Source organism: Pongo abelii, chromosome 5, assembly GCF_028885655.2.
Source record: "Pongo abelii isolate AG06213 chromosome 5, NHGRI_mPonAbe1-v2.0_pri, whole genome shotgun sequence".
Taxonomy (NCBI): domain Eukaryota; kingdom Metazoa; phylum Chordata; class Mammalia; order Primates; family Hominidae; genus Pongo; species Pongo abelii.
In genome coordinates, this window is record NC_071990.2 from 146,017,903 (window position 1) to 146,044,637 (window position 26,735).

The 26,735-nt window shown below is 38.0% G+C and overlaps 1 protein-coding gene across 8 annotated transcripts in view; it reads left to right on the forward strand.

Annotated features, from left to right (window-relative positions):
* The window catches only part of UTRN (utrophin), a 573,989-nt gene that overhangs the window by 170,477 nt on the left and 376,777 nt on the right, over positions 1 to 26,735 (forward strand). For 6 of the 8 annotated variants that reach the window (NM_001372253.1, XM_024247835.3, XM_054556774.2 and 3 more), the window contains 8 exon segments: positions 4,205 to 4,446; positions 4,609 to 4,789; positions 6,624 to 6,769; positions 8,084 to 8,296; positions 17,723 to 17,836; positions 18,621 to 18,776; positions 23,845 to 24,015; positions 26,234 to 26,413. In NM_001372253.1, coding sequence (NP_001359182.1) covers positions 4,205 to 4,446; positions 4,609 to 4,789; positions 6,624 to 6,769; positions 8,084 to 8,296; positions 17,723 to 17,836; positions 18,621 to 18,776; positions 23,845 to 24,015; positions 26,234 to 26,413 — 1,403 coding nt within the window. 8 annotated transcript variants of the gene reach the window in all.

Sequence of the window (26,735 nt, forward strand, 5' to 3'; positions counted from 1 at the left end):
TAGTTTGACAAGAATCTTCAAAGCAGTAGCATTTAATTTTTTATTGTTTGACTTTTTGTTATGGAAAATATAACTATATAAAAGCAAATAGAATACTATCATGCACTTCCTTGTATCAGTTACCTAGTTCAATAATTGACAATATTCTGCCATTCTTGAATTATCTATACCTTTACTCGTTCCTCAGCCTCTCAATTATTACTATTTTTACAGTTTTCTTGGAAGTAAAATTTACTTACATTGAAATACATGACTTAGCTGTGCTGTTTTGACAAATAGATACACCTGTGTAACCTACACACACACATCACTATGTAGAAAATTTCCACCTTTCCAGAAATTTCTCTTTTGGGTTAGTCACCTTCCTCCCTCCAGAAAACAACTATTCATGTTGTTTTGACCTTAGATTATTTTGCCTCCAGCCTTTAACAAATATGTTTATTTATTTAGTATGTATACTGGATATGTGTATACACACATGCACACATGCACACAAACACACAGAAACATATATACACACACAAACATATATAGATATATACACATACACACAAAATATGGAATGTATACCATGTGGATAGTGTATGTCCATTTATTTTGAAATTATGCAAATGTATTATCAAGCCATATATTATTAATAAAGGTTAATTTCTTTAAATAAATTAAATAGAATAGTATTTAATATTTTCTTTCAAAATCCATTCTAGCAGATTGTCTTAGTTGTCCTGCCTGTGGGCATCCCACTTGGAGGTTACTCTTTCCAGTATTTACTTGAAGAGATCCAGAGACACAAACAGATGATAACTTCCCTTGAGATGCTGGTTCATTCAATAATTATAATGCATTGGATGTTAAATTTATTTCCTTTATAAGCATAGATTTTCTACTTCTACCTCAGCATTGTACCTGGTGACTCTGACTTTATCTGATGTGAATATGGGATAACTTCTTGAATCTGTGTACTGAATTTACTCCCATTTCTGTCGGGTTTTCAGCAGTGTGGCAGAATTATGAAGATGGGGGAGACTTGATGTAGATGAGAAGTTGGTGCGAGGTGATGTTATAGTGAGAATAACAGTGATTGGGGGAATGGGCGAACTTGGATTCTCCTGTCCTTTTCTAGTTTCTTATCCTTGGGAAAGTCTTGGAACCCTTGTTTCTTTGCCTTGGTGTCTGGAAAATGAGGGAGTTTATTAGCTGACTCTTAGCTGTTAGTTTATCAGGTGACTATTAGTTTATTAGCTGACTATAGGCTTTGGTCCATAAAATTTTACTGTAAATGGGTCCTAACTAGACACATTCTGGACATTGAGTTCACATGAAAGTGCTACTTGCAAAAGGCCAAAGGCAACACTGGAGAATAGATGACATGGGGCTTTTGTCACCTAATTTATGCTTGTCCAATTTCATAGGAAACCTTTTATAGTTTGTATTACCATTTTTTTTCAAGCATTGGTGGAATTAGAAATGCATTCATTAGAGGACCCTAATTCTTTTTTGTTTTAAAGATGCATCTATTAAAAAAAATTTTTTTAGGACAACAGTGGGAAGCTGAGAAATGGGGGAGCTGAACTGAATAAAGTCTGTGTGTTCCAGTTCAGTTAGGGAGGCATGTCAAATTCTTCAGTAAAACCCATGTTTGAATAATCACGTCACTGTTTTTCTGAAACCAGTTCCATCAAAAAGCCCACCATAGCCAATTCTGATAGGTCTTTCCTGCCTAATGCATTTTACGTAAGTTTTGAGGTATCTCATAGAACATAGAAACATTTTTAGAAAATAAAATAGCTTGAGGCTGGGCGCAGTGGCTCACGCCTGTCATCCCAGAACTTTGGGAGGCCGAGGTGGGTGGATCACGAGGTCAGGAGATCAACGCCATCCTGGCCAACATGGTGAAACCCTGTCTCTACTAAAAATACAAAAATCAGCTGGGCATGGTGGCACGTGCCTGTAGTCTCAGTTACTCAGGAGGCTGAGGCAGGAGAATCACTTGAACCAGGGAGTCGGAGGTTGCAGTGAGCTGAGATCGCACCACTACACTCCAGCCTGGTGACACAGCAAGACTCTGTCTCAAAATAATAATAATAATAATAATAATAATAAAAATAAATAAATGAAATAGTGTGTTTCATTTGACTTTCATAGCTGATATACTTGGTTTTCTTCGTTTAGCTTATCTTGTTCCTAGAGATCCTCACCTAATAAAATACAGTAGTTGGGCATCTGGATAATGTGGCTTTATGAATCAATGCCCATTGTGGTTGCCTAAGCATAAAAGCCTATGAAGTTTGGTGAAGGTCCTATGTTTTGTAAACATTTCCCTTGATTCCAATAGTGATAGACTGAGAAGTGTAAAGTCAAGTGAGACTGAGTGGCAGGAATGCGTTCTATTTTCTCTCTTTTAGACAATTAATAAAGTGATATGCTGTTGATTTTGCCTTTTGACTAGTCACCTTCTAAGAACTCTGTGTTTTATAGAAATAGAAAATTTTAAACTCTGGATCTCTGGGAGTAAAACAACTATTTTTAAAGACAATGTGAAGTTTTCCTTTTATAAGATGTAAATTGTGCTTGAATCATTACCGGGCATCACTGTAACCAGCAATATCTCAGGATTAGAGAAAGGGAGATTCAGATGTTTAAAATTGGTTTAGAGGCAAAATGAATGGCTTGTAAGACATTGTCAGTGAAAAAATAACTGAAGTTGTTTTAACTGCCCTTGTTCTTGAAGTGAGCACCTCTTTCCAGTTTTCTAGATGAGTAGTGATAATTTTCCACCTCAGACATTTTATTTACCTACTTAATTTTCTTCCTTGATTAGTATGAATTGTCCAACATAAAGATGATGTGGTTGGTGTTACTATTCCTTTGCCTGCCTAGAATAGAAATGACGGGGCAGGGGCACGACCCATATCTCCATTGTTCATATTGTTAGGAAAATGGTGATTTGTTTTGTATACTCTCCCCATTAACAGGGATAACGCAGCATGGCTTGTGGTGTGAATGCTTTGCTTATGTCTCATATTCTCTTACCTGAGAGATGGTGGTGAACAGTGAACTTCTGCAATTGACATAGGTGACACATTCAAATGACAGCATGATATGCCCCCATTTATGATTTTCAGTAGACACAGTGTATTATAAAATTATAAAAATTTTCAAAGTTGCATTGTCTGTGGATCATACATGACTTTTTGTTTTTATGCCTTTTTTTTTAGTTCAAGCTCTCATTATCCTGGATTTTGATTACATATGTTTATAAAGCAGGGTTGTTTTATTGCTTTCCTACTCAATAAAAATGTGAAGCCATCCTTTCGGTATGCATGTTCTCCTCCGAATAGAAAGATTCCTTTGAAGATTTCCCATACTTTTTCATGGTCATTTTAGAGGATTTGAAGGTCTTTTAGATTAAGGGGAGGACTATGATAAAACCTATTATTATATATGACTTTATTATTTTTAGGAACATTCTCTACTTTTCAAAAATGTTGGACAAATAAAATGATAAGATTTCAGTAATAAAAATGGTGGCATTGTTTTCCCTGATGTATTTCTAAAGTAGATCATCTTATTGCTGCCTCAGTCTTTTGGTATTTGCTTATTTATATGCAAGGTCCCCAGTGGGCTTGCTGATGCTTCTAGAGCCTGGCTGCCGGCTTAATATTCCTGTACTCACCAGGTTGCTTCCCAGCATAAGGCATCCTCGCCATTCATTTCTTAATTTATATGACGCTGTGCTTTGGTCACCAAGACCTGAGCTGCCTCCTAGTTTTTCTAGCCAGCTGTCTTTTTTTCCTAGGACAAAGGGTCTTCTTTCTGAAGTTGGGCCTGGACAGATCAAAGTAGTTGATCTTATTTCACTGGTTCAGGTGACAAACTAGCAGAGTAGAAGCATGGCATGGATGGAAACATATATTATCTAGAAAAGGCAGTGGCTGAAGTTCTACTGATGTGTCTTTTGCAATATCTGCACTGCTCCTGAATCGTTATTTTATAATGTGTTTCTTCTTTGGTCAAGGGATTGAAATAAACATAATTATTTTTAAGTGCATCATTATAAATTTTTGTTGTTGTATTAAAAGGGACTTAAGAAAGTGATCATTATGTGTGACATTGCCTCTCTATTCTGAATGTTAGAATGTTTAGAATAAATTCAAGACACATTTTGTAATATATAGACTGCTTGTTTTTCATGTCTGCATAGAAGGCCTTCCTACTGAAGAAATAAAAAATGTTCTGGAGAAGGTTTTATCAGAATGGAAGAATGTATCTCAACATTTGGAAGATCTGGAAAGAAAGATTCAGCTACAGGAAGACATAAATGCTTATTTCAAGCAGCTTGATGAGCTTGAAAAGGTCATCAAGACAAAGGAGGAGTGGGTGAAACACACTTCTGTTTCTGAATCTTCCTGGCAGTCCTTGCCAAGCTTGAAGGATTCCTGTCAGGTAAGGAGCCAACCGTCTGGAACGTGGAGGAATTCTATATGCAGTCCCAGAGTTAAGGAGGGCTTCTCGTATCATGAACTTTAAGTTAATGCTGCCCTGATTAACTTCCTTTGAGGATGTTCATCTTCAGTGAGTTGTGTGACCATATTTTCTCTTCCTTAGTGGGAATTGACAAATCTTCTTGGCCTCCACCCCAAAATTGAAATGGCTCGTGCAAGCTGCTCGGCCCTGAAGTCTCAGCCTTCTGCCCCAGATTTTGTGCAGCGGGGCTTCGATAGCTTTCTGGGCCGCTACCAAGCTGTACAACAGGCTTTAGAGGATCGTCAACAACAGCTAGAGAATGGTAAACCCAACAATTTTAATATCTCCTCTCTCAGTTTGTCTTAATGTAAACATGACTCCCAACATTTAGAACTTGAGTACACTTGCTTGCTTTGCACCAACCTTCTCCATTTTCCTTTGTGCCTGTATTGTTCAAAGTCTTAAAGTCTTCTGTATTCAGATTCTTTTCCAGATTCACACCTTTTTGTAAACATACAAACAAGTTTCACATTCTCTAAAATTGTGTCAGTAGGATATAATAATAATAATTTTTTTTTTTTTTTTTGTAGCAACAGGGTCTTACTCTGTCACCCGGGCTGGAGAGCAGTGGTGCAATCACAGCTGCAGCCTTGATCTCCTGGGCTTCAGTGGTCCTTCTGCCTCAGCCTACTGAGTAGCTGGGACTACAGGCATGCACCACCATGCCTGGCTGGTTTTTTATTTTTAGTAGAGCTGGGGTCTAGCTATGTTGTCCATGCTGGTCTAGAACTCCTGGGCTCAAGTGATCTTCCCACCTCAGCCTCCCAAAATAACAGGTGTTAGCCGTTATAACAGGTGTTATAACAGCCTCCCAAAATAACAGGTGTTAGCCAAAATAACAGATGTTAGCCTCCCAAAATAACAGGGATAACAGGTGTCAGCCATTGTACCTGACCTGGATATAATGATTTTTAAAGGGTTTTTTTTTTTGGAGAAACAGGTGCAATTTCTTCCTTTGGTTGAGGAGGCCACTTAATATCATTGCTAGGAGGATTAAAATGAATGATCCCTTCTGTTTCCTCAAAATAGTTAAAGTTTTAGCAGTCCCATACTCTCTTTTAAAAGAAATCATATTCCACTATCAGACTCAGAGAAATTTTAGAGTTCTTACTTTTGGAATACACTTGGTTTTGGAAGGTTCACTGTTAAAGGTTTTGAAAGCTCATCCCTCCTACGTTACACTATTTACTTCCTAGCTGCCATTTGAGTTAGGAACTGTGTTGCACTCTGCATTATTATTTTGAGTAGTGCACACTGAAACTTTCCACATGTAACCCAGCCTAACTGCAGCAATTGTAGATTGGGTCATGACTGGAAGTGTCTGTATGTGTGCATGCTAGGCAAATGTGTCGTGTTGCCTTTCTTCTGAAAGTGCATCCGGACAGCATGTCTTTGTTCCTTGAATTCAGTTATGTGAAATACATCTTTGAGGGTACCTCTTTCTCCACTTATTGGTACAAGCTGTGCTTTCACTTTTGACAAGGATCAGTAGGCAGTTTAACTTTTGCTGCTAGTTGGTTTCACCTCTTTGTGCTTCAAGAGACTCCCTTCCTTTCCACACAAGTGTTACTTCTACGATATTTTTACATTAGTGACTGAGGTAGACACTGTTCCAGCTGGCTGTTCAGTCGTTATTTCTCAGGGTACCTGGACAGCATGGTGGCAGTATTTCCATATAATCTCCTCCACTCTGGACCTGGGTTTGTCTACACGGTGGAGCTTACAGCAAGACTGGTTGAAGGGATCTTTGTTTTCTTTTATTCTTTGTGTAGCTGTTAAGGAAGAGGAGATTATATGGGACAAAAGGGACATTGTTGTTCCATCTTCAGAGAGACATTTCATCATGAAGAAATGAAGAAAAATTGTAGTGGGTTAGTTAATATTTCAAACGTCAACATCCGCAGGAATGAAGTCACTGTCTGACTCTCAGAAATGCCAATGGAATGATCTATGTTGTTAATTAACAGAGACCCTTTTACATTGTAATCATGGGGTCTCCTTTGCCATGTATTGGAATTCATTTAGGATAATGGTCTATGTAATAATATTGGGTCCCTAATATGATTTTCTCAAACTAAATATTTTTAAATAAACAGAATTGAAGGGCCAACCTGGACATGCATATCTGGAAACACTGAAAACACTGAAAGATGTGCTAAATGATTCAGAAAATAAGGCCCAGGTGTCTCTGAATGTCCTTAATGATCTTGCCAAGGTGGAGAAGGCCCTGCAAGAAAAAAAGGTAACATATATTTTCCATGTTAGAACTCTAGCGCTTCTTCTAATATCTCCTCTTACATATTTTGAAATGTTTTTTCAGAGATTAAAAAAAAAGTTGGTCAGTTTTGTTCATCATTGGTCCAAAAATTTGTTTATGATTTGAGGGTTAGTTTGACCTCACATAAAAGAAAATACAGTTATTAAATATTTTTTCATAGAAGAAAAGCATATTTTCTCCTTCTGCTGTGATTAGTTTAAAATTCTCAACCTGTTCATAAAATCTGCTAAAATATCTTTATGAAATGAGGACTATCAGTTGACGTGTTGATGTATACTTTTTTCTGCATCGAATAGGAATGTTTCCGTGGTCATTTAGTTGTGTAGCCTTATGGCTCCGCGCTATTAGATGAAAAGGAGAGCAGCCATTGAGCACTGCACACTTGGCCCACACTGGGTTTGCTATTCCCTTGGTTTTTAGTGTTGAGAATACGCTGTATTGCCCACACACAACTCATGAAGAAAAAGCTTTAATTTTTGTGATTATGCCTATTTTTTTCATGAGTTTTTCATGTTTTGTTTTGTTTTGTTTTTTGATTTCCAATTTTTAAGTTCAGGGGTACTTGTGCAGGATGTGCAGGTTTGTTAAATGGGTAAACGTGTGTCATGGTAGTTTGCTGCACTACGTATTAAGCCCAGCATCCATTAGCTCTTCTTCCTGATGCTTTCCCTCTTACCAGGCCCCACCCTCCAACAAACCCCAGTGTGTGTTTTCCCCACCATGTGTCCATATGTTCTCATTATTCAGCTCCCACTTATAAGTGAGAATATACGGTATTTGTTTTTTTTTGTTTGTTTGTTTCTGAATTAGTTTGCTGAGGATAATGGCTTCCAGCTCCATCCATATCCCTGCAAAGGACATGATCTTGTTCCTTTTTATGGCTGCATAGTATTCCATGGTTTATATGTACCACATTTTCTTTAACTAGTCTGTCATTGGTGGGCATTTGGGTTGATTCCTTGTCCTTGCTATTGTGAATTGTGCTGCAATGAACATAGTGTGCATATATCTTTATAACAGAATGATTTGTATTCCTTTGGGTATATACCCAGTAAGATTGCTGGGTCAAATGGTATTTCTGGTTCTAGGTCTTTGAGGAATCACCACACTGTCTTCCACAATGGTTGAACTAATTCACACTCCCACCCACTGTTCTTTTTAGATAAAAATGCTTTCTAATGCATTTTAAAGTGACTTTTGACTTTATATAGCCCATTTTACTATATCTGTGCAGACACATTTTTGTGCATATTTTTAATCTTTTAAAACTTTTTCCAGGCCCTTGATGAAATGCTTGAGAATCAGAAACCTGCATTACATAAACTTGCAGAAGAAACAAAGGCTCTGGAGAAAAATGTTCATCCTGATGTAGAAAAATTATATAAGCAAGAATTTGATGATGTGCAAGGAAAGTGGAACAAGCTAAAGGTCTTGGTTTCCAAAGATCTGCATTTGCTTGAAGAAATTGCTCTCAAACTCAGAGCTTTTGAGGTAAATCCAGAGGCCACTGGGAGTTTAAATTTATTACGGGGTAAATAGTAATTATAAGATTCACATATTTATTATTTAAATATTTTACATTCTTTCTAGACCCACATTTATTATGTATTTAAGTTGGGACTTATCAAAGGTGTACTTTTAATGTGCTGGAGAGCACATTTATTTCCTTTTGCCTGGAAGCAAAGTCAAAAGTAGAGTAAACTGGACCTTGAAGATAAGAGAAAATTGCTTAAAAATGGTCAAAATAATGTTTCAGGCATGGAGGGCCTGTGTGAAATACAGACTGTTGATTAGATTATAGTAGTAACTTGGTTGGGGTGGTAGAAATAGCCCAGGTAGTAGTAAATTGCTGAATACATGAAACTACTTTTTGCAGGTTTTTGACATTTGAAGTCAAAAGTCAGAGACAGGCCATCGACAGTGTCAGAGTGGGAAGGCAAATTGTTCCAGGGACATGAAAATTCAGAAGCAGGATCCTTCACTATACCTGAAAATGTTGACAGATGCAGCAGTGATAAAGTTTAAGAGGAAAGAATAAGTGTGAGGACGTATAAGGAGAGAGTCAATGTCAATAGAAGTCAGTGTCAGATTTTAACATTCTGCCTGTGAGAAAGATGGAGAAGCAGAGTTTCCAGGTCACCTGGTATTTTAATAGGAAAGTTCTGGGTGGAGAATGAACCAATCACACTCTCTCCCCGCAAGGCTTCCTATCCTCCAGTGACTGCTTACCTTGGTCTTTTTTTTTTTTTTTTTTTTTCCCAATCAGTCTGGGATCTTTGTCTTTTTTAAATTTCTTATTCACCGATGTATGCCAAGATGTACTCTTAACTAGAGCAATGCCTGGCACAGAGAAGGCATCCAATCAATATTTTTCAGTGAATGAAATGAAATTAGCAATAGGAGATTTAGATTTGGATATATCTCTGTATATCTATCTATCTATCTATCTATCTATCTATCTATCTATCTATAGATTCTCTTGGAAGCTAAATCCAAATATGTGTAGATATATATCCATATATATAGAGAGATGTCTCTGTATATATGCATATACATCTATATTTATATAGAGAGAATCTAAATCCGAATCTATATATATTTAGATGTAGATCCAAATATATGTAGATACAATACATATATCTACATATATTTGAATCTACATCTAAATATTATATCTACATATATTTGGATCTAGATCTAAATATATATAGATTTGGATTTAGATGCTAAGCACATTTGCATAAGGAATGTTGCCCCCAAAAAGTGAAAAGATTGAAAGCGAAGACAAAAATTGATGAAAATGTATGTTTTGAAAATCAAAGTCAGAGAACACGTGGTAGAAGAGGAGCTGGAAGACCTCACAGATTAGTGTGGAAGGGATCCAGCCAGATTCTCTGAGTGGACCACTGAATTTGGAGGGGCGTTCTTTGACTCAGGAACTAATGGGTAGTTCCAATGAATGATCAGCAGAAGATACAGATGGAGAGGTTGTGTGTGTGTGTGGGTAGCTGTGTGTGATGGTAGTGACAGGAGGCAGTTTTTCTCTAGGTGTAAGTGCAGTTCTGGATGGAGATCTCATTCAAATAAACCAGTAATTATGGAGAGAAATGTGTTTTGTGTGGCTTAGTGTTTTTGACTCATTTACTTTTTTTTTTTGAGATGGAGTCTTGCTCTGTTGCCCCAGGCTGGAGTGCCATGGTGAGATCTTGGCTCACTGTAACTTCAGCCTCCCGGGTTCAAGCAATTCTCCTGCCTCAGCCTCCCGAGTAACTGGGACTACAGGCACATGCCACTATGCCCGGCTAAGGTTTTATTTTTAGTAGAGATGAAGTTTCGCCATGTTGGCCAGGCTGGTCTCAAACTCCTGACCTCAGGTGATCTGCCCTCCTCGGCCTCCCAAAATGCTAGGATTACAGACATGAGCCACCATGCCCGGCCCATTTTACTTTGTGATGGTCCCACTTCTCATTGTGTATTATGAGTTGTAATTGTTCCCAGCTTTCAAAATGAGCATTGACCTTTTCTATAATTCTAAAGTTTTTGGTTATGGTCCCAGCATTGTATTATCAGTGATTCTCAACCGGGGTGATTTTACCCTCCAGAGGATACTTGTTAATTTCTGGAGGCATTTCTGCTGTCAGAACTGTGGGAGAAGACTTCCAGTGGGTAGAGGCCAGGGATGCAGCTAAACATCCCACCATGTACAGGACAGCCTCACAACAAAATAATCATCTGGCTCCAAATGTCAGTAGTGCCAAAGTTTAGCAATGCCAGATTAAACATTCCCCATCTTTTCAAAAGATCATCCCTTTGTTTTCAGATTTAAGTCCAAAGTGTAAATGGAGATTAACCTCAGAGTTAGTCTTCTTTTGACTCTTAAAAGTATATCTTAGGGTTAGCTAAATGTATGCTACTATTTCAATATGGAGCTTAAAGAGAATAAATATTCTCCCAAAACACAAAAGAGTCCTGTGGTTATAGTAATCCAGCTTTAAGCTTTGGTGGGTTTTTGCTATTAATGTAGCAAATCCAGGCACTAAAAGTGGTCACTTGGAAATATTTATTTCCATTAAAAATATCCAACATCAAATATGTGTGTCTGGATATTTAAGTGTTTGTTGTTACAGTAGCAGATTTGTAATGTCCAGTAATTTTTTTATTTGCTTCTTGTATACTAACTGCAAGATTGTAGTTAAGGAATACAGTGTCTATATTTCTTAATTGTATAACTCCTTCATTGAAATACATGTTTTATCTTAAATTCAAAAGAAAACTCCTTTTTTTTGCTTTGTAGGAATTGCTGGTTACTTAACTACTTATGATTTACTTGGGAAAACTTTAAATTCCACACCCTCAAATTATTAGATAAGTATAATAAATATTTATTTGAAGATTATCATTGTTTTCCCTTTTTCGATGACCTGATATATAATTTTTTAGGCATTTAATTATTTTTGTCTTTAAGGCATGAAGCACAGTAGGTTTTAGATTCAATGCCAATTCATAATAATGTTTCGTAGGAACAAAATAGTTAACTTGTTTATTTTTAAAATGCATTTTTCATTATATGAGTAGTACTTGAAGCTTACACATTGTGAATAAATGAATACCACAGAAATACTTACAGTGAACATTTAGAGTTCCTGTCCTTCCCCAATACCATTTTCTTTCCTGGGGGCAGCTAATATTAACAGTGGATCCTTGTACATACAAATTAGACAAGAAAAATTGACAAATATTGCTAATTCTAATCATTTTTCCCCACACTATGGAAACAAATGATATTGGAACTGTGTGAGGGACATTTAAATCCATAGTCCAGATAGAGTTTGGAAGTGAATCCCACTACTTAATAACATCTTTCATTGATACAGCATATTTAAACTTTGAAAGTGTTTTCATGGCTATGTGCTTGCTTTTTTCTGCTAGCCTTCAATATTTGTAAGAGGCTGTTAGTTGTGTGCGAATTTTAGTTTTCTGTTATTTGTTGGCATTGCAGTGTTTTTCCTCATTTGCCTGCATTTCCTTTGTCTCCATAGCTGGTTCCTTTTGTGCATGTAGAGCTTGGACCTACGTATTCTTATTCATTGTGTCATGCCCAAATACATTCTTAAATTCTTTTTATTTGTGCCATGCCAAAGCAATAACCTCCATTCCTGTACTTATGAGGTAAAATATTCATTGTTACTTTTAAAAAACTACTGTACCCCTTCCAGGTGACAAAACATTTGAAAATACGTGAAATGGGTATTTCTTTTTTCCATTATTGATTTTACTGACTGGATTTTCATGTGAATCATGGGGATAAAATATTATAAAATCCTAAGAGGCTGCTTATATATCTCTCCTCACCAGCAGTAATATCTTTGGATTTAGGGGCTGCAAAGTATTTCATATTATGTATTTCCTTTTCCTTATTCAAGAGCTCCTGCTGTATGTATAACTGGGAAATGATAGATGTCCCCAAGGCACACACAAAACTGTCTTCTATTTTCCAGCGCTCCTGCCTTTTCAGGCTCCTCTTCCAGGCCCTTCCTTCTGGGTTCAGGCTCTCATGCAATCTCTTTCCCTGACAATTTAATTACCCTTTAAATCCAATTCCCACTTCCTGTCTCTTCTCTCTGGAATTCATCTTTCACACCAATACCAGAGTTGTACTTGTGAAAGGATCTGGTTGTCTTCACCATTAATACAATTAATACAAAATGCCATTAATACAAAATGTCCCTTTCTTGCCCTGAAGCCCTCCCTGCATCTCCACTGTGAGCTGGGGAGAATAAGGTGGGTCACCAAAGACCATCCTAGACTATTGCCTTTCTCCGGAAATGTCACGTACTTGCTAGGAATTCACATCCCTCCTCCTCCTGTCTGCTCATCTGTCTTCAGCCCAGCTCATCACTACACCCACAGCTAGATAATCGTTCCCTCCTCTGTGATTCGACTGTGTGTCCTTTACACCTTCACAATGACCCATCTCAGGCCGTCTTTTATTATGGTGAGAAATGTGTGTCTCTCCTCCCACGAGGCATGAGCTCTTTGAGGGTTGGATCCCTGTCAGGCATAGAGCAAGTTAGCAGATGTGAATGTAATTGATGTGTCCAGCCTCTCTAGTGAGAGTGGATTTATACAGTCTAAATGCCTGGTTATCCTAAGTGGCAGGACACCTGTGTAGTCATGCCTCTTCCTTCAATTGTTGAACAGTCAAAGGCACACGTGAATGGACTTGCTCTGACCCGGAATCTGGAAGGGGGCGTGCTGGAGCTCCAACAGGCAGAACCAGGTTTTGAGAGTACTTTGGAAAGCATTTTAGGGTAAAAATGCAATACTTTCTAAGAGTAATATTAGTACGGATGATTTAACCCTTTTTAGGTAACATATAATTGATGTAATTATCTCGTAAGGGTTTGGGTTTTTTTTTTTCTCATTTGTGAACACATTTTACTTTACTGAAGGGAGTATTCATATATTCCCTTCCTTAGATTTAAGAACCTTATTAGTTTTTAATAAATAAGTGTAGTAGCAGTGTCACTGTTTGTCTTCCCTACTAAGTGAGAGAGCACATTTTCAAGGTTGTGTTTTTGAGGTTATTGAATATTATAAAGTGAAACAAAATAGGAACCTGGCTACCTTAAATTACTGTTTTAATTCTGGCTTCACAGTATTTTTTTTTTTTTTCTGGTCTATGTCTTAAAAAGCTGTTGACATTCCAACAGATGGGGGAGGAGCAATAGAAAATGCCAAGAATTTAGCTGTAATCAAGTCTCCGGAGGTAGTTGTGTACCTTGGAATCTTACTGTCTTAAATCCAGATTTACCAAGCTTTAAATTACCTCCATCCTTAGCTCACAGGATGGGGGATGGGAAATGACATGAGATAAGGTCAGAGGAATTGTTTTAATGACCTTGCCGTTCCTTGTCCGTGATCCCATAGCAGGGTGTTGCCCATCTGAAATGCTTAGAAATCATTGCTTTTGAGCAGTGATGGTCCGTGTAGACTTTGACCCTTCTAAACTAGAATATTTGATATTTTGATTTTCAAAAAATACTGTATTCGTAATCATATATTTATTTGAATATTTGTGAGTAAAAATAGGAGTGAGAAATGGCTGCCCCAGATTAGTACTTAGTTTATTTTTTTTGCATGTGAAATAATGACATTTGCTTTAGAAATTTACTAGCAGTTTTTATATTTTGTTTTGGTTTATAAGAACTGAAGTCCCTTAAAGAAGTGTGTGTGTGTGTGTGTGTGTGTGTGTGTGTGTGTTCTATAAGCAGATGGAGGTGAAGAAAAAAATCGTCATTATTGTAGATTCAAAGCTTATAAATGCATCAGCTAAGTAATTTTTAAATGGACAGAGAAACACTATTTTCATGTGAGCTCTTTGACGATCTTTGTAACCAACGTCTTTGCTGTGGAATTGACTTAAAGATGAGCAGACTTTTGGTATATTTGAAAAGCACAGGAAACATCTGCTGCAGGTTGATTGTGACAATATTTTGCTCAGGGAAAGAGGAGACAGGATAGGGAGAGTGGAAGGCAGAGCAGAGCTCCCTGTCTCCTGCCTTCGCCCCTACAGGTGGTAGGTAGCATGGATCTTCTGGACTTGATAACCCTTCCCACGCGGTGTGCCACGAGGTGGAAACGCCGAGTGAGTGTGCTGCTGCCAGACACTTCTAAAGGGTGGGCCTTTCATTCTGTACCGATTCCTTCCCATGAGCTGTATTTGGCCAGGTCTAGCCAGATATATAAGCAGTAGCCGTTTGAAACCGTTACTTTGAAACAGTTACAGGATACAACAAGCATTAATGTTGGCAGCAATTAAAAAAGTGAAACCCATGCTTACGCAAACACATGCTCATCCTGGCTGTTCATTCCTGTGATGCCTCTGATGGGACATAAACACCAAAACTTGGATGTGGTAACTCTTATGGTCTTAATCTTGGTAATAATAAAGCAGTTGGTTTTGTAGATCTTAGTATAATAATCGCTACCATTTAGTGCATTCTTCTATGTGGGAGTCTCTGTTTTTCAGAACAACCAGACAAGATAGTTGTTATGATTCCAGTTTTACAGATGAGTTACTAAGACTCAAAGAAAAATTAGTTTCTCAAGGCCCTATGGCTAGGCAGGTGCTGAGCTTGGTAGTCAGACCTCAGCATTTCTTTATATGGGCACACTGTCTCTTTTAGAACACAGCGTGGTTAGAATTACATGCAGGATTTTTAGTAGTGAAAATATTATAGTGTGGCTTTACAGGTTCCCTTCTGTTCCCTTTGTCACTGTTGGGATGATCCATTGGCCTACATGCCTTGTCTGTCTGTTTCTTTTCTCTTTCTTTTTTCTCATGTCAGAGGGAGAGAAGGAACAGATACACGTGAATTGCGTGTGCCCTCATGGGTCTGTGTGTATTAGAGAGAGGGTGGGAAGGACGGAGGGAGGAAGACGGTCGAGGCCATAAAACTTCCTCATATGCCAGTGACGAGTAGTTAAGGCCACTTACTCAAGTCAAAGCCAATTGTGGTTAAAACTTCCTTGAAATATAATGCTTCCATATAAATTTTGAAAATTTTGGATGAGGAGACTATCAGTTTTCCTTATTCAAACTAGAGTTAATGAATTTCCCAGTTATACAGCAGTAATGCATTCTTAAAAGTGCAGAATGGAGATTAGCAGTGCAAGAATCTGTGGTGAAAAGTCAAATGGAGAATTTTTAAAGTCACATTTTATGAACTCTGTGAATGTATTCACACTTTCTCTCTTTTTGCACTTCTTTTTTGGATGCCCCACTCTACCTGTCCTGAGCATATCTTCCCAAGAAGCCTTCTATGCTAAGATCTTGGAATGCTGGAGCAAACACAGAAGTGACCTGTAACCAACTGAAAATATATAAGGGTAGCATGGACCTGTGGGAATAGTGTCAGGCTGGAGAAGAGAGGAGGAAGCAGCTTGGGGAAAGTGTGCAATGGAACTGAAAGGCTTTCAAAGCTGTGCCAAGAATAAACAAGATGCAGAAGTGCTTAGACAGGATGGTATAATATTAATGGAGGACACAGAGAAACCTAGCTAGATAAGCACTTTTTACTTGCCATCTTCATCAGAGAATGGCCTTCAAAACTACAAAGTATAGAATAGTCATTACTGAGAGTGCTTTAGAGCCTGAACTTAGGACCACAAGCAAAACCACTCCTCCAGATGCATAAATCTGCATCCCAAGTGGGATTTCTACCCATGATCTCAGGGTCACTCACGTCATAATCTTGTGAGAAATTACCAGAAAAATGGAGATGGAGGAATGTCCTAATTAAGAGGAAACATTAGTTTTTAGAAGCTGAAGATATAAAGTAAGTTTGATGTCAGTTCCTAGCCAAACTGTAAGATGAATAACTGACTAGAGATCTTATATGTGCTTGGGAAAGAATGTCGTGGTCACCAGGAATCAACATGGATACCACTAATAGGCCTTGCCCAGACTCATTTCCTTTAAGTACTACTTTCTTTTCTTTTTTTTTTTTTTTTTGGAGGAGGAAGACTAGATTATTAGATGCACAGAGTGATAACATCTCACATTTGAAGATGCTCTCTCATTTAGTTCAAATAATGCTCACCAATGAACGTTCTTGGCAAGTCTTGATTTCACCAAAGTATTTGAGATAATCTCTGATAACCTTATATCTAAAGATATAAACTAGTTAGATCTTTGTGATCAATTCAAACATTATAAGGATCAGAATAGTTGGTTCTGGGTGGCATATTTTAAGGACATTAAAAGTTGATGTAGTTTCCAGAGCATGTTGATCAGAGTAGTCAGCAATACCTAATGTCCTACAGACATCATGGAAGGAATTGGGAACATGTAATCAGTAGAAGACTGGAGAAAAACGTGACAGTTGCCCACCTATGGAAAGAAATGACAATGACTTTGGTATTGGAGCTCAAAAGCTAAAATTGCATCTACTTATTTGCATTTTTTTTTTTTTTTTTTGAGACAGAGTCTTGCTCTGTCACCAGGCTGGAGTGCAGTGGTGCCATCTTGGCTCACTGCAACCTCTGCTTCCCAGGTTCAAGCTATTCTCCTGCCTCAGCGCCCCCTGAGTAGCTGGGACTACAGGTGCCCCACCATGCCCCCAGCTAATTTTTGTATTTTTAATAGAGGCGGGGTTTCACCTTGTTGGCCAGGATGGTCTCGATCCTTGACCTCGTGATCTGTGGCCTGGGTCTCCTAAAGTGCTGGGATTACAGGCGTGAGCCACCGTACCTGGCCCTTATTTGCATTCTTCAAGGCCTGGTTCCAATGTTACCTTCTCTCTAAAGTCTCTTTCTCTTTGCAAAATGTTTGCTTTCACATTTGTCTTTGAACCCCTATCGCCATACACAGTAACTGGATTTTATATATATAGTAGCTGCTTAATAAATGTTGGATGGAATATTGGAGCTGAACGGTGACTGTCTTGAGTTCTCAGATAAAAAGGCATCCAAAAGCAGAAATGAGAACCATCTATTGTATTCCCTCCACCGTGCTGTTTGTTTATTCCTGCTCTGAGTTACTAACTTTAGAGAAAGATTGTTCTAAATTATATCAGAGCAAAATATTTTATAGCTGATTAAACCTAGAAATGCATTTTTTCCCTGTAATTTGCATTTTAAATCATAACTATTGCTTGCATTTAAGCAAAAAGAGCTAGCGTTTGGAAATTTTTAGAATGGTTACTAACCTGTCATCCCTTGAGGATTTTAGTCAAGAATGAAGAAAATAATCATTTTCAAAGTTGGAAGGTTTAAAAAAAGAAATAACATAAATGAAAGCGATGCTATCGGAGCTTTAAAAAGTTCCCTTTCTTCCAGTGGCGGTAGATCTTGAGATGTAGTAGGCTGAATGTCACGGAGTAATATCCCCCTCTGTTATCATGTTCGATTTAGGCTGATTCAACAGTCATTGAAAAGTGGATGGATGGCGTAAAAGACTTCTTAATGAAACAGCAGGCTGCCCAAGGAGACGACACAGGTCTACAGAGGCAGTTAGACCAGTGCTCTGTGAGTTCTGCTGATCTGGGGAACTTGTCATAAATAACATTTTATTCTTTTTCTATGTTATTAGCTGCTATTATTAAAATTGTGAGAATATAACATAGCATTAAATCTAGATAAAATATCTTTCATCATAAAGCTTTTATGACTTTATAGCTAATAAAAGAACGACAGATTCTTCAAGTTTTTATTTCTGGACATGGTTATAGAATTTTGAGAGGTTATAGAATAGAGAACAAGAACAATTTTGGTTCATTAGGAGTCATTGTATATTGCATTTCTTGTGCCACATGGTGAGGATTTAAGAAAAACATATTTAACAAATGAATTTGAGAAGTGTCTGTTCATCAAATTCATTTGTTAAGTATGTTTTTCTTAAATCCTCACCATGTGGCACAAGAAAGGCAATATACAATGACTCCATGTTGTGCACATGTACCCTAGAACTTAAAGTATAAAAAAAAAACCAAAATGAAACAAAAAAAACAACAAATGAATTTGCTAGTAATAGTGCATGCAGTTTATATTTGGTGAAATCATCAGGCTTCTCTACATTAATTAAAAGACTATTCCCTGCTGAGGGTCAAGTCTTGCCGGTCTAATTTGACAGATGGCTATATCAAGCACCCAGGTGAAATGAGTTTCTTAAGGCACAATATTTCTCAAGTAGTTAGAAGTACTGACTCTTAAGCAGTTTGCTTGTCTAATATTTGCAGGGAGATAAGCAAACTATAATTATGGCATCCACTTATATAGAAATGAACTCAACGTGCATCTTTTATGTGTTTAGGCATTTGTTAATGAAATAGAAACAATTGAATCATCTCTGAAAAACATGAAGGAAATAGAGGCTAATCTTCGAAGTGGTCCAGTTGCTGGAATAAAAACTTGGGTGCAGACAAGACTAGGTGACTACCAAACCCAACTGGAGAAACTTAGCAAGGAGGTGAGTTTTTCAACGTTACTGCCTATGGTTTTGAAGAGATATAGACTGTAGCTTCTCTCAACTGACTAAATGTATTGTGACCCATCCAGTTTGAAAAACAATGGTCTAGAATAACTCCAGCATGGGTAGTGAGCTGGGGCAAAAAAAAAGCATCATTTTTTAAATTAAGAGAGGGTGCTGATTGTCCAGTTTGGCTCAGGGCTTACCCATTCTTTTCTTAAATCTGGCTTGAAACACATTTATGACACTTGCTTTACCCCTAAAACATTTGAGTGTGACCATTTATTTACTTAGCAAATATTTCTTAATCAGTTGACACCTGTCAAGCATCACTCTAGGCACTGCAGGTACAGCATTGAACAAGGAAGAAGAAATTCCTCTTAAGGAGCTTACATTCTAGTGAGGCAGATAGATAATGAATAATATCATGGAGGAGTAGCAAGGAGTTAGGGCTAGGTGGGTTATTTCAAATAGCATGGTCGGGGAAGGACTTTCTGAGATGGGGACATTTGAATAAAGAACTGAGTAAAGTAAGAGATGAGCCTTGTAAGGTTCAGATAAGAACATTCAGGCATGGAGAATAGCAAGCTTTAAAACTCTGTGGTGGGAATGAACTCGGTTTGTTTAGTAAAGAATGAAGGCAGTGTAGCTGGAATAGAGCAGAGTGGAGTTAGTGAGTTGGAGAATGGGAATATTTGAGGTTAGAGGTAGGCAGAGGATGGATTAGCTATGGCCTTGGAGGAAGGGACTTGGGATTTATTTCAAGTATGATATTACACAGAAAGCAATTTGAAGGTTTTGAACAGGGAAGTGACATGTGATATAGATCTTTTAAGGTCACTCTGGCTTTTTGTTTTGTTTCCTTTTTTTAGCAACAGTATCTTGCTCTGTCACCGAGGCTGGAGTGCAGTGGCACAATCCTAGCTTACTGCAGCCTTGAACTCCTGGGCTCAAGCAGTCCTCCTGCCTCCTGGGTAGCTGGGACTATAGGTGTTCACCGCCATGCCTAGATAATTTTAGAAATATTTTTGAGCCAGATGCAGTGGTGCATGCTTGTAATCCCAGTTCTTTGGGAGGCTAAGGTGGGTGGATTGCCCGAGCTCAGGAGTTTGAGACCAGCCTGGGCAACATGGCAAAACCTTATCTCTATAAAAAATACATAAATTAGCCGGGCATGGTGGTGTGTGCCTATAGTCCCAGCTACTTAGGAGGCTGAGGTGGGAGGATGGCTTGAGCCCAGGGGATGGAGGTTGTAGTGAGCTGAGATTGCACCACTGCACTCCAGCCTGGGCGAAAGAGCCAGATCCTGTCTAAAAATAAATAAAAACAAAACAAAAAAAATGGTAGAGATGGGGTTCTTAGAGGCTGAGGCAAGAGGATGGCTTGAGGTCAGCAGTTTGAGACCAGATGCCAGTCTGGTCAGATGCTGCTGACCTCAAGCAATCCTCCTGCCTCAGCCTCCCAAAGCATGGAGATCACAGGCATGGGCCACTGCACTCGGCCTTTCTCTGGTTTTCATGTGAATAGTTTGCTCTGGGAAGGCAAGAATGAAAACGGAAAGAATTCTTATAAGGTTACTGCAGTCTTCGAGACAGAGGATGGCCCCACGCACTCGGAAGGCTAGAGAAGAAGTGATGGAAGGCATGAGAAATATTAGGTTTGAAAATAAAGAAGAGACCTAAGGAAAGAACTGGATGTGTGATTGAAGAAAAAGTGAATGGTCAAGCATGACTCAGGATTTTTGCAAAGCTTCCACTTTGTGTGAATTGTGGTATCATTTACTGCAATAATGAAGGAGAAGCTTTTGTGGGTGTAGGTGAAATGATGACTACCATTCTGGAAGGGTTAAATTTGATGGTGGAAGCTAAGGAGGAAAAATCAGTAATGGAGAATGTGGGGTCCCAGATGCTAGGTGGAGAAAACTTTTCACAGTGCCTAATGCTGAGGATTGCAGAGTCCAATCGAAACAGAAAATCAAGCTTTAAATTTGATAAGGAGGCATTTAATAACCTTGAGAAAGTAGGGTCAAGGAACTGGTGGGAAAAAAAGTCATAGTGGAGAGTGTCCGGGAGGGTATGGGAACTGAGGAACTGGGACATCAAGCATAACCAACTTTGAGAAATTTCTGTCTTCAGGAGAGCAGAGAAATGGGTGGGTGCTGGTGATGGGAATCCAAAGAGGTGGTTTCGTTATTTTTAATAATGAGAGATATTAAATGAGAGATATTAATGAGAGGACCTCACTTTAGAAAACAAAATGATGGTGCAGAAAGAGATTGAGATAGGAGAATTTATCAAGCGAAGTCTGTGATTATGCAAGGATGAGATCCACTGTCTAAGTGAAGATGTTGCTATGAGATATGGTTTCTTCGTGGTAATGGAAGGGAGGAAATGTTATGGGAACAGGAGAACTGGGAGATATTCTCTCCCGATTGCTTTGATTTTTATTAGTGGAATAATAGTGAGGCTATATATAGCTGAAGTGAGTGACAAAGCAGTGGAAAATAGAAGTCAATGTGAAATATAGGCATACCCCACAGTCATGTAAATAGTACGTATTTCTTAATACAATGCTTTTGGCTAATGTTTGTATCAGAAAAATTTATATTTGCATAACTGAATATTTTGTTTTGTTTTTGTTGTTTTACCCAACTAACTTATTTTGAGCATGTTCAAATGTAAAGAAAAGTTAAAAGAATGATAAAAAGGAACAGCTGTATATCCATCCATTCAGAGAGTTGCTAATGTTTTACCACATTTGCTTTCTCTCTCTTTGCCCTTCTCTTTACACACACACACACACACACACACGCACACACACCCTTTTTTTTTGCTACTTTTGAACAGGAAGTTGAAAACATCATGACACTTCACCCCTAAATACTCTAGCATGATTTTCCAAGCATGAAGGCATTCTTCTGCAAAACCACAATACCATGATCACACTTAAGAAACTAATAATGTTATACTCTCATCTCTTATCCTAGCTAAATTCAAATTTTTCTCAATGTACTGTAATCTGATGGCATGTGCCTTAAGGAACTGGGGTTTTTGAGGAAATAAATAGAAAATGGTTTGGAAGTGGCAATGAGGATCAAGGAAGGTGACAATTAGAAGTTAGTATATCTATCTATCTATCTATCTGTCTATCTATCTATCTATCTATCTATCTATCTATCTATCAATCCATCCATCCACATACATATGATGACAAAGAATTCATTGTGAATTACTGATTCAAAATACAGGAATAAATATATGGGAAATTTAAAGTGTCCTCAGGAAGGAGGTAACCACATGTGTGAATAATTATCTAGAGCATTTCCAGACTATTGCATTGCATTGACTAGTACAAATGTTGAAGTAGTTTTGGATAAACATAATTTTGCCAAATTTTCATTTTGCTAAAAAGAACAGGCATATAAAACAAATCAACAAACAAAGATAGTCTATTTCATCTATTATATTCATGATATCCTGAAAAAAAGGAACATTTTAATGCCAAAAAATAGGAAGTATATATTCTCAGGATACTTAAAGGTAATTTTGAGGGTGTTTTGTTGTCATAAAGCTTATGGTAGTGTCTTTATTTTCTTCATTTCTTTTTGGAGCTGTGAAAATTATATTGCTGACTAGTGTTCAAAAAGTACACATATAGAGAATTTTCTGGAAGTGGGGCCCAAGAATCTCTGTCTCTCTCTTTTTCTTTGTGTGTGTGTGCATGTATTTTAATGAAAAGCTTACCAGGTTAACCTGATGATCAGCCAGGCTTGGGAATGGGGTTGTGAGTGTTGCTGGCATCAGCTCCTTGGTTACCCTGTGGGGACAGTGGAAGAAAAGCTCTTGTTTGGTCCTGTCTATTTTTATGCCAGAGATCCTATTTGAAGGGAGGGACTGGGAAAGCCTCTGTCTCTTGCTTAACTCTAACTTCTGTGAGAATCATCCAGTTCCTGTGCTGGCCTTTGGTTACTATCAACCTAGCAGCCAAGCAGGGCCTGGCAGGGTGGCCACTACTGTGGCGTTTAATTTGAGCATGAGGCTGAACCTGCCAAGTAGAGGTTGGACTGTGACTGCAGAACGGTGCCTTCTCTCACAGTAGAAGTCAGTTTGTCCTTATGGGGAGGAGTGCTCTGAAAATATTTCTAGACTTCTCCGAAATTTTTAACTAAGTTACTGAATCAGAATCAGACAACTATCTATTTTTTACTGTAACTTTTTTGTGTCTGTGTGGCATATACAAACATAGTAGATATCAAAACCAAAATTTTATACAGCAGTGTCTTATGACATCTTTAATAGCAGCCTCTCCCTCCCTGCTTTTTAAAAGTGAAATCTTAGTGGGAAGTGCAGTTAGAAAGAAGAAAATGGACATTTTGGTTGCTTCTAGGGTTTTTTTTTGAGACAGAGTCTCGCTCTGTTCCCCGGGTTGGAGTGCAGTGGTGCGATCTCAGCTTACTGCAACCTCTGCCTCCCAGGTTCAGGCGATTCTCCTGCCTCCGCCTCCCAAGTAGCTGGGACTACAGGCATGCACCACCACGCTTGGTTAGTTTTTGTATTTTTAGTAGAGATGGGGTTTTGCCATGTTGGCCATGCTGATCTCAAACTCCTGACCTCAGGTGATCCCCCTGCCTTGGCCTCCCAAAGTGCTGGGATTACAGGTGTGAGCCACCAAGCCTGACCGGCTTCTAGATTTTTTGTTTTTGCTTTTTTTTTTTTTCCATTATAAGTAGTGCTACATTAAATTCACTTCATATATGTGCTTTTACTGTTATAGATTAGATTCCTACAGCTGGGATTACAGTCAACAGTTACGCGTTTTCAAAATTATAATAGCTATTTCGAGGTAAGAGTATTATCCAAATGTGGTGTGGAATCCCAGTCTTAAGATTATTTTCATTATTGCTTATATTCCACAGCATTAGCATGAAATGTATGAGATTTTATCTGAATTTTAAAGCGTGCAATAAGTTGTGGAAAGTTATCACTGTGCCTTTAAATATTAAGAGCTAAAACTTGACATTGAACACATTAACATTTGTTTATTTGGGGGAATGGCTTTTCCTTTGTAGATCGCTACTCAAAAAAGTAGGTTGTCTGAAAGTCAAGAAAAAGCTGCGAACCTGAAGAAAGACTTGGCAGAGATGCAGGAATGGATGACCCAAGCCGAGGAAGAATACTTGGAGCGGGATTTTGAGTACAAGTCACCAGAAGAGCTTGAGAGTGCTGTGGAAGAGATGAAGGTGAGGCGGGGACAACCAGTGCCAACAGGCTTCATGTCTCCCTCCTCCCTTTAAAACCAGCCCATCCGTCATCTTTCTAGCTATCAAGCACTATGTGCACGTAGCATCTTTCACAGTAGGTTTTTGAATTAAAAAAACATAACAGGGTAGCTGCTCTGATTTTAGCAGGGGAAGAAAGCCAGAAGTCCACATTTGGCTTGGCCCATGAGTTGAGTCCATGAGAGCCCGTGAGACAAGCTCTTAAGTTAGACCTTTGGGAGGTTACAGAGAATGACTTAAAAACCTCTGGTGGGCATGAGGAAGAATGACCATTTTTTTTAATTGGGGTAAATACATATAACATTGGTCAGTTTAATTTTTAAGTGCACAATCCAGTGGCATTAATTGCATTCATCACTATTTGCAAAAATTTTCACGAAGAGTTATTTTTTGTAAGGGGAACAAAAGAGACCTCCCAAGTTGTCTGAGGTTTATTCTTATTTTCCTCTTACTAATCTTCAGTTAATACATACAGCACATATGAACACCGACGTTTCATTAGAGCAGATACTAGTGGTAGGAATGCATCAGGGGAGTTCATATTAGTTGGATCCACTGGCTACATCTCCTGTAAACTTGTACTCCTCTGTCGATAGTCTTGAACACTCTCTTTTTATATATAATAAAATAACTGGGCATCATTCCCAAATTTCTAACACAGCTTCAACTGTCCTTGAGTGTTCAAGCCAAAGGAGATCGTGTTTTCAAAGCTTTTTTTTCCTGTAAGCTTAAGCAACACAGTGACTAATGTTTTACCTCAAAGTTAACTTACCTGGAAGTGTAACTAAAGCAAAAATCTGTGATTTTTTTCAAAAAAGGGATTGTATGATATTCCTACATTATTATACATGAATCAAAGTAAATATGACAGGAGACTTGTTGGAAGTTGTTTTTTCACTAAAACATCTTTTTTAGTGTAGCTCTTTTTGAAAGATTTAAAAATACTCAGTACATAAGGTATTTTAAAATAGGCTACCGTGTTAAGAATTGTCTCATTTATTATCTTTCTTTACACTATTGGCATTGTAGTTCTGTGGATTTTGAAAGTTGCTATAGATGAGATTTGAGAAAAATGATATTTAAATATTTGATTGGGCAACGTTTTATTTATTTTTATTCTTTCAAACAGCCATTAGGACTTACAAAACCACTACACTTAATTACTTTCCCCCAATCTAAGGAAGTTCAAAACCATTAAGTAGTAGAGAAAAGTAAAGGGGAAAGTGAAAGACTCTTTTATTTTTATTTATTGCCATTAAAAGTAATGGCATAAACCGCAATTACTTTTGCACCAACCTGATAGACTGATTTTCCTGAATGTCCGGTTGTTTATCTTAGCACTGAGAAACAGCTATTTCTGGATCAGATCATCTCAGTCTAGCTTTATCATTGAAATGCTATTAATTAGCAGAAGGATAAATGTGCCTCTGTTCTAGAATTTTTTAAAAAGTTTAAATTATTTAGAGAACTTTTAAAGATACTTCTACCATAGTGTACCTCAATTTTTGTGAAAATTTATTTATCGCAGTGTAATCTGCTCAGCCCTCCAGTGATAATGAAAATTCACTCACTTAAATTCTGATCTTGGACCCAGACTTTGAAAATACTTCATGTCAGTAAACATACTTTGGATAACTTATGTTAACACTGCTGTTATGACATGAAAACATTTGTGGGGGCTGAGTACATTGGATGCATGAGTGAAATTTCAGAGTTAGCATTCGTATTTCAAAAACACTCACTGGGCTGGGTGCAGTGGCTCACGCCTGTAATCCCAGCACTTTGGGAGGCCAAGGTGAGTGGATCACCTCAGGTCAGGAATTTGAGACCAGCCCGGCCAACATGGCAAAGCCTCGTCTCGACTAAAAAATATGAAAATTAGGTAGGCGTAGTGGTGGGTGCCTGTAATCACAGCTACTCGGGAGGCTGAGGCAGGAGAATTTCTTGAACCAGAAGGCAGAGGTTGCAGTGAGCAAGACTCCATCTCAAAAACAAAAACAAAAACGAAACCCCACAAAGAACCATTCACAGTTACCTAAATAATGTTCTATTTTGGCAGTTAGAATCATCCAGATGTTTTAACTTTGGTTTAATTCTTGAAAAAAAAAAAAAAAGAAAAGAAATTGGTTACTGAGAAAGGGAGACATTTTTCAAGTTCATCCATCCTTTCTTGGAACAGAGGGCAAAAGAGGATGTGTTGCAGAAGGAGGTGAGAGTGAAGATTCTCAAGGACAACATCAAGTTATTAGCTGCCAAGGTGCCCTCTGGTGGCCAGGAGTTGACGTCTGAGCTGAATGTTGTGCTGGAGAATTACCAACTTCTTTGTAATAGAATTCGAGGAAAGTGCCACACACTAGAGGTATGTAATTATTACTATTATTATTATTATTAGTATTATTTTCAGTGATGTATTTCTGAGATCCAAACTTGTAATGTTTTGGCCATTTTCAAATCTTGGAGAAAACTTCACTTTTCTTTCAAATTCTGGATCATAAAGGAAAAATAGTTCTTGGGAAATAGTTTGATAAAAATGAAAGAAGGGTTAAAAACAGGAGACCAAAATCTGTCCCTAATTATCAGAAGGTTCTTGGGCAAGTCATTTTATATATTCAAACTTTACTTTTTTTACATGTGCAATCCAGGTTTTCATGTAACAGATGATCTGTAGGGCCTGTTCCAGT